Source organism: Pecten maximus, chromosome 1 (assembly GCF_902652985.1).
Source record: "Pecten maximus chromosome 1, xPecMax1.1, whole genome shotgun sequence".
Taxonomy (NCBI): Eukaryota; Metazoa; Mollusca; class Bivalvia; order Pectinida; family Pectinidae; genus Pecten; species Pecten maximus.
The window spans coordinates 42578457-42591769 of NC_047015.1; the positions used below are offsets into that span (position 1 = coordinate 42578457).

General features: G+C 34.5%; 1 protein-coding gene across 1 annotated transcript in view; it reads left to right on the forward strand.

The window, feature by feature from the left end:
* LOC117334234 (QRFP-like peptide receptor) overlaps window positions 1-13093 on the forward strand; it is a 32476-nt gene extending 19383 nt beyond the window's left edge. Inside the window, exons 2-3 of the mRNA XM_033893733.1 lie at window positions 10104-10325; window positions 11628-13093. Of these exons, the coding sequence (XP_033749624.1) occupies window positions 10104-10325; window positions 11628-11990 (585 nt within the window). The 3' untranslated portion in view covers window positions 11991-13093. The remainder of the gene's footprint in view (window positions 1-10103; window positions 10326-11627) is intronic.
* Window positions 13094-13313: the final 220 nt, after the last annotated feature.

A 13313-nucleotide genomic window follows, 5' to 3' on the forward strand; every position in this document is an offset into this window, starting at 1 on the left:
CCATGCATGTCTAGGTCAACTATGGGTTATGCTTCATCCTTAATGTGAGGACAAGGGTGGTTTCAATGAAAATGAAATCAATTAATGCACTGGGTTCAGACCCTCTCTTATATATTCCTCCTTAATGCCAATGTTACCTGAAATAATATACCCGGATTAGCAAGTCATTGCCATCGTATTGGCTCACAGGTGACATCCATTTAATCACGTCCGGATTAGCTGAACCCTTCACCACCTGCCACTCCTCTTCCTGCATCACCATAATACTAACCTTTAACGCTCGTTGTTATTTATATCCTCAATGACGACATATAACGACAACATTTCTCGTCTACTTGTCAGGGAACTCCCTTTAGGAGTGATAAGTGATATGCATCGGTAAAAGAATGAAACAAAGTAAATGGTTTCATTATTTTTGAATAGTTAAATTAATGTTATCAGTTGATATGATGTCAGAAATGTTGCTGAGTTTCGTCAGACACTAATTTCTAGCTGAATTAAAGACTTGCCTGTTAATTAAAGTTGATCCATGAATTGATTTTGGATCATTAATTCATTTGCTTTCCTAAAAAAAATATAACAACATGTTAATAACAATCCTTCGAAATTAAAATATATACATGACTTACAGACTTACATGTTTATTGAAGTTGATGTGTGACTGAACTTTTCAAATTAAAGTTAGAGTTCCATTCTTGAACCTCTTACAATTGATCTACTATAAAGCGATTACCTCCTCAACACTAAAGACAGGAGCTTATATCAATTAAAACTCTTTCAGTATGATTTAGTTGTTCGATGACCAAAATGTATGTAATAAAATAGGGAATTAGCAATGGCGTCATTTGTCGTCATGATGTCTTAAAAAGTAAAAATTCCAATTGGTACCAATGGGAAAGATCTATATAAAAGAAAAATGATATGGACACGACCATGCACAACAATTCTTTCAAACGATTAAGCATGTGTTTAGACTTTTAATTTTTGGATTGCAGTTGAGGAACTGTAAAGCTAACAAATGCTTAGAATCCAGAGTTTCGTGATTGCAAGTCATTGGCCTTAACGCGTCCTAAATTAGTTCAATCTATTTAGCAGTTTGTCTTCAGTGACGATAGAGAGTCCCGATTTAGGATTGTGCATCTTCTCTGCTTCTGGGATAATTGCACGCAATACCATATATGGTTTACCACTTGTTCGTCATGGGAGCGCTTCATTACTTCCAGTTTGTCTAGCCCGTTTGCTTGTCAATTAACCCTCCCTTGAATGTAGCAAGCTTCTTCCACGGAGATCGATTGAGCAGGAAGTCTGAAGTTATGTTAGTTTCACCCAGATATAGGGAGTTATAATTCTCCTTTTTATGGAAATCTTGTCAATTAGTATCTGAAGGCTATCTATCTTATTCATGGGATGTATGTGAAATAAAAAAACACAGCATTTTGCTGGCGCATATACATTGGCAAATATGCCCTCGTCAGGTGATCTATCATTCTACGATGTTCCTGATCTCTTGAAAATCCATTTTAAAGCGACAAATTTAGTAACTGTTGATAAGGTCGGATTGATAGATTTAGATATTGTGATTGGCGAGTTTGTGTTCTATAATGAAAAATGTATGGGACTTATATAAAAAAAAAGGTTTACAGAAAAAGACATTACGGAAGTTGGGATGTCATCTTTCCATTAATTCAATATTTGTCGTCGAGATTATTCAACGATCTTTTTTCTGAAATTTGTGTCAGCCATTTGGTTATATTACACTTATGGTCTATTTCTTGTAAATAAAATCCTAACTTGTGTATAGAATCGTCCTAGTCATCTTATTCTATTTCGTTTTAAAACTAGTGTTTACTAAGAGTAAAACAGCACGTTTTTAATATGATAGAAACAATGGCGGTGAAACGTATTTGTTAAGTGTAAAATGGGGGTCTATTTAGACAACCTGAATTTTGGACACCAAAAAATGGCAGGGTTGCGGAAGCAGGTAATTTCCTAATAACATTAGCACCACACTATACACAACACAAATTACTCGATGTAAAAAGGAGTTAGGAAATGTCTACCAAATGCGATGGGGTAGGATATGCACTGCATATGAACTGTATTTGGACAATCCTTAATCAAAAAGCCAAAACAATGCTTTTAACAAATCAATTGGTCCAATTGTGTGTAAGTGTTTTACACTACCGAACTCTTCTTCAACAGAGCATTAGCATGTAAATGCCTATGAATTTCAGGGAAACCATGGCAGTGAAACGTACTTCTTATACATACATTAATTTTACTGTGTCAAATGGAGGTCTATTTAACCGGAATTTTTGACACCCAATAGAGGCCCAGTTGCGGGAAAAAATTAACAATCCACAATCCAATAACATGTAACTATTTTGCCCTAATGAACTCTTCATCAAGCATAATCAAATGAATGACCAGGAATCTCTAACTATTATCCAGTGAACGCTTACATTTAGCGCACCTTGTCCTACCATCGTCCTTGTATTGGACGTAATGCAACTCCGATTCATCACACATATTAAAGTCACACACAGTGCATATTGATCTTTAACGAACTAATCGTCCTTTTCAGAGCTCTAACAGCTAACAGGTATATTTTAGTTTTGTTGCCAATAAACGACGTAGCTACCTGTTAAACATGATATAAATATTCTCTTTGTCAAAGCGCAAATATTGTAGCAAAAAAAATCCTTTTCGCATTTTCCGCAATTAGTTTGTTTTTAAATGGTGAGCAAAATCCAAATAGAATGCAGTCAAATATAACTATATATGCCCTTAGTATCACTGACGAGTTCTAGGTGGACAGAACAGTTTACGAAAAGAGTGTGATTCAATCTCGGCTCTACTGAATCAAACCGTATTGAATAATACAATACATTGTACGTGTCATTTGTACAATCCTTACAACGCCTTGGCCTCTCCTGATATGTATGGTTTTTGTGGATCCCAATCATTATTGGCGGCTAGGCTTCTGTTGTAATTGCTTTGCTGATGACTTTGTGGTTGCACTAAAATAATTAAAGTCATTGCATTCGATCAAAGTGTAAATAACGTATAGGAAAGTTGTGCTGGATTTGTCAGCGTTTACATGCAAAAGAGCTGGACGACCGAAATTCTCTTCCTGTAATCAGAGATCGCTGTGTGATTAATAACGAAAACCGCCCATGCTACCATCGTAGCATGCAACACTTTCTTCAATTCTGGATCGATAACTTGTCCATGTATATAATGATCACCTAGGCCGACTGGGTGCAAACAAACGACACATTCTTGACACGAATCTCAACGATACACAAAACGCTTTCAATGAATCGATGATACCAAAATCTTTCTCTGCATATACCACTAAGTTGTGCATTATAAAATCGTATTTTTAAACATACAATCAATACCGAATACCGGATTTAACTTTTTAAAATATATTTCATTGATACACAAAAAAGAACAATCAAATTCCTTTGTATTTCGCTCGCCTCACTTACTACTAACATGAACAATCGTATAAATTGGCCAGAATAGGCACAAACATTAACATGAAACACGACCTTATCGGAGTAAGAGTTGTTGTAAACAAATACATAATACTCTGTAAAGTCCAGACGTGTTTGATGCATAATGATATGTCTGGTGACTCCATGGCAACCTTTCGGGTATCTGTTTAAACATATTCTGCCCTGTAGTCCATTTGCCATAACCTTTGATTTTACATGTTGGTATTCTTCTGACGATTTTGAAACAAAAACAAAGATAAATGCGTAATAATTTCGCTTTTAAATTGTCAAACATAATAAACGGTAAAGTATCGTAATTTGATTGTTCGTAAAATAGGTTTGGATCTCAGTAAATATACAAATTGTGTTTAATAGATATCTGTTTAAACAGGTAAAAGACTTTTCCCTCCCAGCTTCTAACAGGAGATTAACGATACAAAATCATTAAAAAGTTATTGCTTATCCTAATACAAAAACAAAGAGCCAAAAAGAATAATAGAAATGAGCCAAAATAAATCAACTAAAATGTAGATTTCCGAAAGCACGGAGACAACGATGAAAATATGACCAATTAAATGATGCTCCGGAAATAAAATTAAAGTGTTGTTCTATTTTGGCTGATAGGAAAACGCCTTTAAATTTTACGACTGTCTCTTTATAAAATGTGATTGGGCCGATAGCTTGAATATGTGCAAGGGTTTGGCATTTAATCAACATCATTTCCGAGATGATTATCATCTATATTGCGTTTTAAGCCATAACGATGTGTCTGAGCTAGACTCCATCTTTGCCAACACATGCTTTTGATATCTAACCTACCTGTATCTGTTTAGAATCAGATCATTGCACAACTCAACAAAATATAATAATGCATATCATATAACATGATATTGTTATCATCACTATTATCCTCAAATGATACATCATCAATAGCGAGTGAACAATAAGCGCCGTCTGGCTAGTCAACTAGGGTTTATTTATGTAATGTTAGCAGGTGATTTCCACAAAGAACTATATGGCTCCATTAACTTGCTAACCTTCTAACAGCCATTGTCCGCACAACAAAAAAATGGTATCTAGAATATGTTTCTTGGGCAAGCTTGTGGAGACAATGGTTTTCAGACAATAACATTCATCTTCCTTTGTATTGGCGTCTGTGTTACACTTGTCATGTTAATTAAGGAATTTAATAGCAGGGTCGTCAACTCTTTGCGATTCATGAATACCGATACCGTTTATGATTGAATAGTATCATATATCTCTTATATGAATGGAAGCAAAGCACAATGACCTGGCCATAAAAAAGGCTTAAACACACATAATTGCAATCAGTTTCAGGATAGGTAATATATGTATTTCTTATACATCTGATACACTAGATAGACTGTTTCTGATACACTAGATAGACTGTTTTATCCTGGATACGTGATGTACGTACATCTGATACACTGTTTTATCCTGGATACGTGATGTACGTACATCTGATACACTAGATAGACTGTTTTATCCTTGATACGTGATGTACGTACATCTGATACACTATATGACTGTTGTATCCTGGATACGTGATGTACGTACATCTGATACACTAGATAGACTGTTTCTGATACACTAGATAGACGTTTTATCCTGGATACGTGATGTACGTACATCTGATACACTGTTTTATCCTGGATACGTGATGTACGTACATCTGATACACTGTTTTATCCTGGATACGTGATGTACGTACATCTGATACACTAGATAGACTGTTTTGTCCTGGATACGTGATGTACGTACATCTGATACACTAGATAGACGGTTTTATCCTAGATACGTGATGTACGTACATCTGATACACTGTTTTATCCTGGATACGTGATGTACGTACATCTGATACACTAGATATACTGTTTTGTCCTGGATACGTGATGTACGTACATCTGATACACTAGATAGACGGTTTTATCCTAGATACGTGATGTACGTACATCTGATACACTAGATAGACTGTTTCTGATACACTAGATAGACGTTTTATCCTGGATACGTGATGTACGTACATCTGATACACTAGATAGACGTTTTATCCTTGATACGTGATGTACATACATCTGATACACTATATGACTGTTGTATCCTGGATACGTGATGTACGTACATCTGATACACTAGATACACTGTTGTATCCTGGATACGTGATGTACGTATATCTGATACACTAGATAGACTGTTTTGTCCTGGATACGTGATGTACGTACATCTGATACACTAGATAGACGGTTTTATCCTAGATACGTGATGTACGTACATCTGATACACTAGATAGACTGTTTCTGATACACTAGATAGACGTTTTATCCTGGATACGTGATGTACGTACATCTGATACACTAGATAGACGTTTTATCCTTGATACGTGATGTACATACATCTGATACACTATATGACTGTTGTATCCTGGATACGTGATGTACATACATCTGATACACTGTTTTATCCTGGATACGTGATGTACGTACATCTGATACACTGTTTTATCCTGGATACGTGATGTACGTACATCTGATACACTAGATAGACTGTTTTATCCTGGATACGTGATGTACGTATATCTGATACACTAGATAGACTGTTTTATCCTGGATACGTGATGTACGTACATCTGATACACTAGATAGACTGTTTAATCCTGGATACGTGATGTACGTATATCTGATATACTAGATAGACTGTTTCTGATACACTAGATAGACTGTTGTATCCTGGATACGTGATGTACATACATCTGATACACTGTTTTATCCTGGATACGTGATGTACGTACATCTGATACACTGTTTTATCCTGGATACGTGATGTACGTACATCTGATACACTAGATAGACTGTTTTATCCTGGATACGTGATGTACGTACATCTGATACACTAGATAGACGTTTTATCCTGGATACGTGATGTACGTACATCTGATACACTATATAGACTGTTGTATCCTTGATACGTGATGTACGTACATCTGATACACTAGATTGATTTTTTTCCTGGAGACGTGATGCACGTGCATCCGATACACCAGAAGAAAGTTGCTGTTAAGTTACATCATATACTCATTTTGTGTTGAAATACATATTAAATGAAACCATTCGTTATAAATGGTTCCCTATAAAACCAGTCACAACGTATTTGTTTAAGAGATATTCGCGGTGTAAATCACCATACAGCACATTACCTGTATAATATGTTTTATATAGATACCAGGGCTATGGCCGTTTAACATCCACAGGTATACATTGTAGGAGCAATTATATAATTACGTACAGGTTTACTAAGCTGTATGCTCCTACACACTGTATACATAGGACAGTTATCTAAAATAACGCAGCTATAAAAACATTGGATCACGTGAACAAGCATGTAGTTTTCTAACGCGGTCATGGCAATAGGCCAAAATATACCACCGACAGATGGCAGCAGTATCCGGTAAAGAGCGGGAATTATTGCGTGGTATCTAGACATTATATCATGAAATATACGTTACTTACGAAAGATAACAAGGAAGCCAACGAGAAACCATGGGTTTATTTTGTAAGTGTTTGAAAGCATAACTCGTTTATTATATAAATCATATTGTCTTAATATTCGTTTTTGCAATAAAATATCCAAATTGAAGAAAATTAAGAAAAAGACAAGGGACTTCTAAATCATGTTAGATAATTGAAACTGGAAGTCATACATAATAACCAATGTTTAGAATCGCGATTTGAGAAGAATTGCGGTTCAGGAGGAAGATACACGTACATTTCAGAATTAATTTGGATGTAAACTGCAAAACAGTGGCATTGTTTGCTGAAAATAGCACGTCTAACTTGACAACGTATGAGTTAAAAGCGTAAAAACGGATAATGCTGCAAATTCTGGATATTGCTGTGAATTCTGTATAATGCTGCATGTTCTATAATTACTTAATAGACGTTCTGCAAGAATCAAGTGCGTCATGTAAGAGTAAAACGTTTTCTGTTTCTTTCAAATATCCCTAATATAATGTGTTCATTTACTATCACTAATTTAATCAGAACCATTATAAAAGCTTCACTAATGACCGCGACAGGTTTACCCAATAACAATGGACATTTCAAATGATAAACGTTATGTGAAAAGAGTTGGAACAATACTCTAGTTTATCATTGTCAAGGTTAGATTGAAAACCTTTATTAGGACGCAACGGGAGGAGACAACGAGTACTCAACGATCTGCTTTCTATTATAGTCCATAATTAGGTAGATCAAAATGTCGACATCAATAGCCTGTCCTTGTTTAATTCCTATGTTCTTCTCAAGTAGAATAATGGTTATTCCACTATCTGATTAATGTTTGCAAAGCACGTGTTTAAATTATCGTTTTTTCAAAGGTTGTTTTCCTCCATTGTCTTTTACTGATCTGTAACACTTGATACTCTAGCATTTGATCGGGATTATTGCGTGTATAGTACATTTAGATAATATTTGTATTTAAACGTGTATGAATGAAATGCGATTAAACTTCAATGGAGGCATTTGTCTGATAAAGCACCGTCCTATCTGGTACCACTTAACATTGTACAGCCAATCTGATTCGTCTCGAGTATCCCGCCAGCATGTAGCTACTCCTAACTTCTCCCAAACCTTTGAGCAATGTCAGCATTTAAAAATGTTTATTTTATTCTATTAGCTTCACATTCCGTCCCGTAATGCTTATAAAATTAAACTTTCCCCGTTACGATGTTTATTTATTGATAATCCGTCCTCAAAGCTAGCAGGAATACGCCAATTATATATATTTATTTGCTGTTTGTTATCTAACTGTTAAAATATCCCCTCTTTGGAAAGCAATTAATGTGAAATATAAATGTTGACTTTAAAAAGATAGAAAATGGTCGGCAATTGCAAGGAAAAAAACCGGATTATAAGTTAATTTAAAACTAATACACGGGAAGTCACAATATATTAACTATGCGAAAACGTACAAATATCAACAGATCTTACATAGTTATTTTCACGCTTGAAATATGATTTTTTTATAATGAAAGTGTAATTTTTAGAATGAACTAATACGAAATAAACGCAATCCAGGTATGAATATTTATTCTAATCCTTTGTAAATAATGGTTATTAATTGAATAATTTTATAGGCCTTATTAAATTATGCAATGATTTCATTTAACATCAAGAAATAAACAGGAAAACAGACCACATATACTGTAGACCGGTTTTGCCATGTTTGCGCTGTGCATACCAGAGATACTGGACATATTGCAGTTGGTAGATATTATATTGAAGTACACAAATGCATCAAACGTAACCTTTGATGGTGGCCTCTAATGCATTCGTCTTCTGGTTGCCATTTTCTCTTGAAAAAAACATTTCTCTCGTTTATTTAATCTAGCGTCCTTGGGATCAGTCTATCGACCTAATTTAATTAATATCAGCAGCATTACTGCTCGATAAATCTATATTAAAACATCTGATTGCCACATGTTATGATAATAAGTACCTTCCCTAATTAAATCAATAGACAAATTGCAAAAAAACGTGCAGTTGGTAATGTAGCTAGTATTTACCTAGACTAAAATTATACAGACTCATTAACTTGCCAGAAAGTGTAGTAAAATAACCGATACGTTGCAAATAAAGCCTTTGAAGATATGGCATTTCCCCCAGTTGGTGATTATTTACTGAACAATCGTTTCACACAGTTTGATAAAGTGTTTATTTACCCAACAGTTCGTATCGAGGTGACAAAGGAGGCGTTGTTCCCGAATTAATCCGGTGTGTGTGATAAGTTGGATTATATGGCCAGTCACGACACGAAGATTAACTTCCGGTTTTGATAGATAACAGTAGTCACTGTACGGGTGTTTAATCAGACAATGCATTTTAGATAGTGTCTAGTTATTTATCAAGAGTTGCATATCAGACAACCCGAACACATATTTTTTTGTGCTTCGTTTCAACAATTGAGAAACAATGAATATTCTAAACTAACGACATTTAGCGGGAAATGTAGCAACTATTTCAGTGTAGAAGTAAATGCCGTAATTTTGAAAGTGGGTAAATATCAAGTATGAATACATTTATAAGATGATATTTCTATACCAGATAAAATAATACACTATCAAATAATGAATTTAACCTCGCTATACTGCCGTTTGGTCCCTAACACGAGTCTTCAGTGATGATGAAGGCACAAATGTTGGCATCTAGGAGAAAAGCCAGGGAATCAAAACTGGAATGATTATGAACAACGAAGCATTTAAATTAGACAAATGACAGATTTGTGACAATATGTTACATTGTATACAAGTCACAAAAAGACCAATATTCAACTACTGGACCACAAAACAACATACACGCCAATTAAGAACATTTAAATAATTCAAATACATCATGTATCATTGTTAAACGCAGACGGTTGTTTTGATTTGAATTTTGTGCACGTTTGGTTTTTATCATTATTTTTCTTAATCCTAATAGTCGGATATTGTGGGAGTGAAAAAATACAAAACATTTTTAATGAATTATCTTTCATCATTTAATAATCGATTACGTGTAATAAAAGCAATATTTGTATATTTTGCAGGTTGTGAAGATGCTGGTCATCGTCGTAGCTATGTTTGGTTTATGCTGGCTGCCATTACATATATTCATCATTGTAACGGATTTCTATCCCGAGGTGCTCAACTACACTTCCGCCGAGGAGGAAAAGACCGTGCTTGGGATCTATCTAGGCTCTCATTGGCTGGCCATGTCGAATAGCTTTGCTAACCCAATCATTTATGGTTTTACAAACGAAAGCTTTAGGGTATGTATATTCTATACGAAAATGAATTAAGATATATTCATAATTCTTTAGAAAGATGTGTAACTACGGTAGTCATATTTATGTGAGGTATAATTTGCCTATCGTAAGTTTATTTAAGGACACCCCACCCCGTATTAATGGTAATTTATTGTGTTAATAATAAATAGACATCAGGGAATACATACAATTTTATATAATACGTAGGCTTGTTTGCCCTTAATGACAGTCTGATATGATAAATTGCATTTTTTTTTTTTGCAATATTCTGTATTTAGGCGGAAGACCTTTTCTGGAAGGAATCTTTTTCCGCTTTTAGATACATCTAGAACCGGAAGTTGTCTAGTCCGGAAAAAAAATGGGACCGCTTGATTAATGCTTTATCTAGATAAGGTCGATCGATGCGGACTTTAGAAGCCTGATTAAGCTGCACGATAAAATCAAATGGTCGACATAGTGAAATTGAGTGTCTGCTATGAAACACCTATTTGAAGAAAATGATGATGTAAACGGTTTCACATCAACAAGTGCAACATTTCCGTATGAAGTTGAACACAATGAACAATTCACCCTTGAAATAGGCGTTCATAGTTAATTAAACATTGAAATAATATTTCATTTTAGACTGAGTGATAAATTATATATACATGTGTATAAGGCCTTAATATAGATCGATACAATTCCTTCAGTCACAGCACGAGTCACTGACAGGCTACCGAGATAAGTCCTACAGGAAGTGTGATATTACAGGTCAAAACAGTCGATAAGACGCGTGATAGTGAATAATTAGGACAAACTATGACCTTGTTATTTTGTTTGTTAAGTAAACATGATATAAAGACGATATAATTCTTTTTATTTTGTTAAACAGAGTTCTGTATTCTTTTCTACAAAATCATGTAGCAGGCATTAGAGATGCTAACATTCCTGTAGAAATCGTTAGAGTGCCCTCGATACCAGTTTGGGATGCTTCTTTAAAGTATGGGAAATGCATCAATATTGATACGTTAGGAGACCTTAGCACATATACGTATATTCTAACTCAAACTTATCTCTAGCTGAAAATTACCTCATAATAAAGGCAATTGTTGCTAGAAATGTTAACCTATTTAATAAAAAAAAAATCAGATTTGCAGGATTGGAACTCTCATTAAATACATATGTACGTTGCGCATCTTGACAAATCCATTTTCAGTGTTTTATGGCATTGTTCCCCCCAACCCCTTGTTTTTTGTTTAAATACGGTTATATACTCTACTGCGTGTCATCCGGTTATTAATTGATATTTTTATGTTTGTCCATTAGGCTGACCTATTAACCCTGTTCTACATGTGGTTTCCGTGCTGTCATTGTATCAAAGACGTACTCCATAGGACCAACAGCCGAGTCACGCGAGACAGTGTTGTCTTTCGGCGTCTCAGTACACTGAGAAGAAGTGAGGGAAACATCAACGATTTCAAAAGGAACAGATTCCCTAAACGAGTGTGGAGCTCTTTACGGCACGAGGACTTAAAGAAGAATCAAGCGACATCTAACAAAGACAAAGTTGGGAGTAAATGTAATGTCATCCTCAATTCACGACGTCATACAATTTGTAAAATTGTGGTTGATGTGATGGAGATATCAGATATGGAAAATGCATCCGTGATTCGCGAATCTACCCAATGATCAACTACATTTGTGATAAAATCAAATCAAAATCTAAAATTGTATTCGAATGAAAGAGATATAGGTAATAATACATGTTATATATATATTTGTTTATATATATTGTTTTTAATAAAATGTATATTTATTGTTCTTATTCAGATAGTTGTTAGTGTTGATGTGACTAATGTAAAGTAGAGATGGTTTAATAAGACCCAATGTTACGTTTAATGTATAGACTTGGTGATTTACAAATATATATGTACACTGACCGAACATAGGCAGTGGGTTTCGGATTCACTTTTATACGTCCGTCAGAACTGTTTAGTGCCATACATCTGTCGTATAAACTTGTATTGGCAGGAAATACCCCCCCTCTTTTAAACCCATCTCTTAAATGTTTGAGAAAGCCTTTATACAAATAGTTACAAATTGATTGATGATTGAATATTTTGTCTAGAATATGGCAAACTTTTAAACCATGTGATAAAGTATTGGGTAAAATTCTTTAAATATTTTAAACACATTTCAATCCTAATTGTCCTGTAATCCGATGAATTCACTCGTGTCATATTTTTAATAATTTCACTAGTGTAGTATACCCTGGAGTGTTTTACATTGGCTGTACCAGTCACAAATCAATGGTGAAGTCATAATATAGACAATGACGTGACGTCATGGAATTGTTAATTGCTGTCTCCTCTTGATAGTGTCATCAACATTTTTACTTTGAACCTGTCAAAATGTACGTTTTCTGAGTAATGTGGTAAAAAGTATCTAAAATGTGTATTCATTTCGTATGAAATTTTTATGAAACTCGTTTCGACGTTTTGATTTTTGCTCGCCTTCAATCTATATGAACAACATAACAGGATGCCAATAATGTGTTATTTATGAATATCAAAGTATTTGTTTATCAAATATACATGTATTAGAAAAGCATTAAGCAAAAATGAACAAATTGCTTTATCGCTGTTCATCGGAATTTCGTTCAACAGCATCAATTTTGATTTGGAAGCATATATCGGAGATCTTTGGCACTGAAACATATCGAGTCAAATAGAGAGCCATCTCTTTATTACCCTAGTATCAGATCGTGACAGTTGAGATTACAAAAAAAAAAACAAAAAAAAACAACCTCAAAGTACGTACACTCTAAACTAATAAGCAAATTGCATGAAAATGATCATATTATAGAATGAATTATGGTAAAATAATTAAATACTTGATTTATTTATATTGTTTTATTAAGAGATAATGCTTTCATGTAACCATCACATGATAAGTATGATTCAGCTTGTGCCATATATAACCGAACGAATCCAGAGCGTTTCGGTATAAATT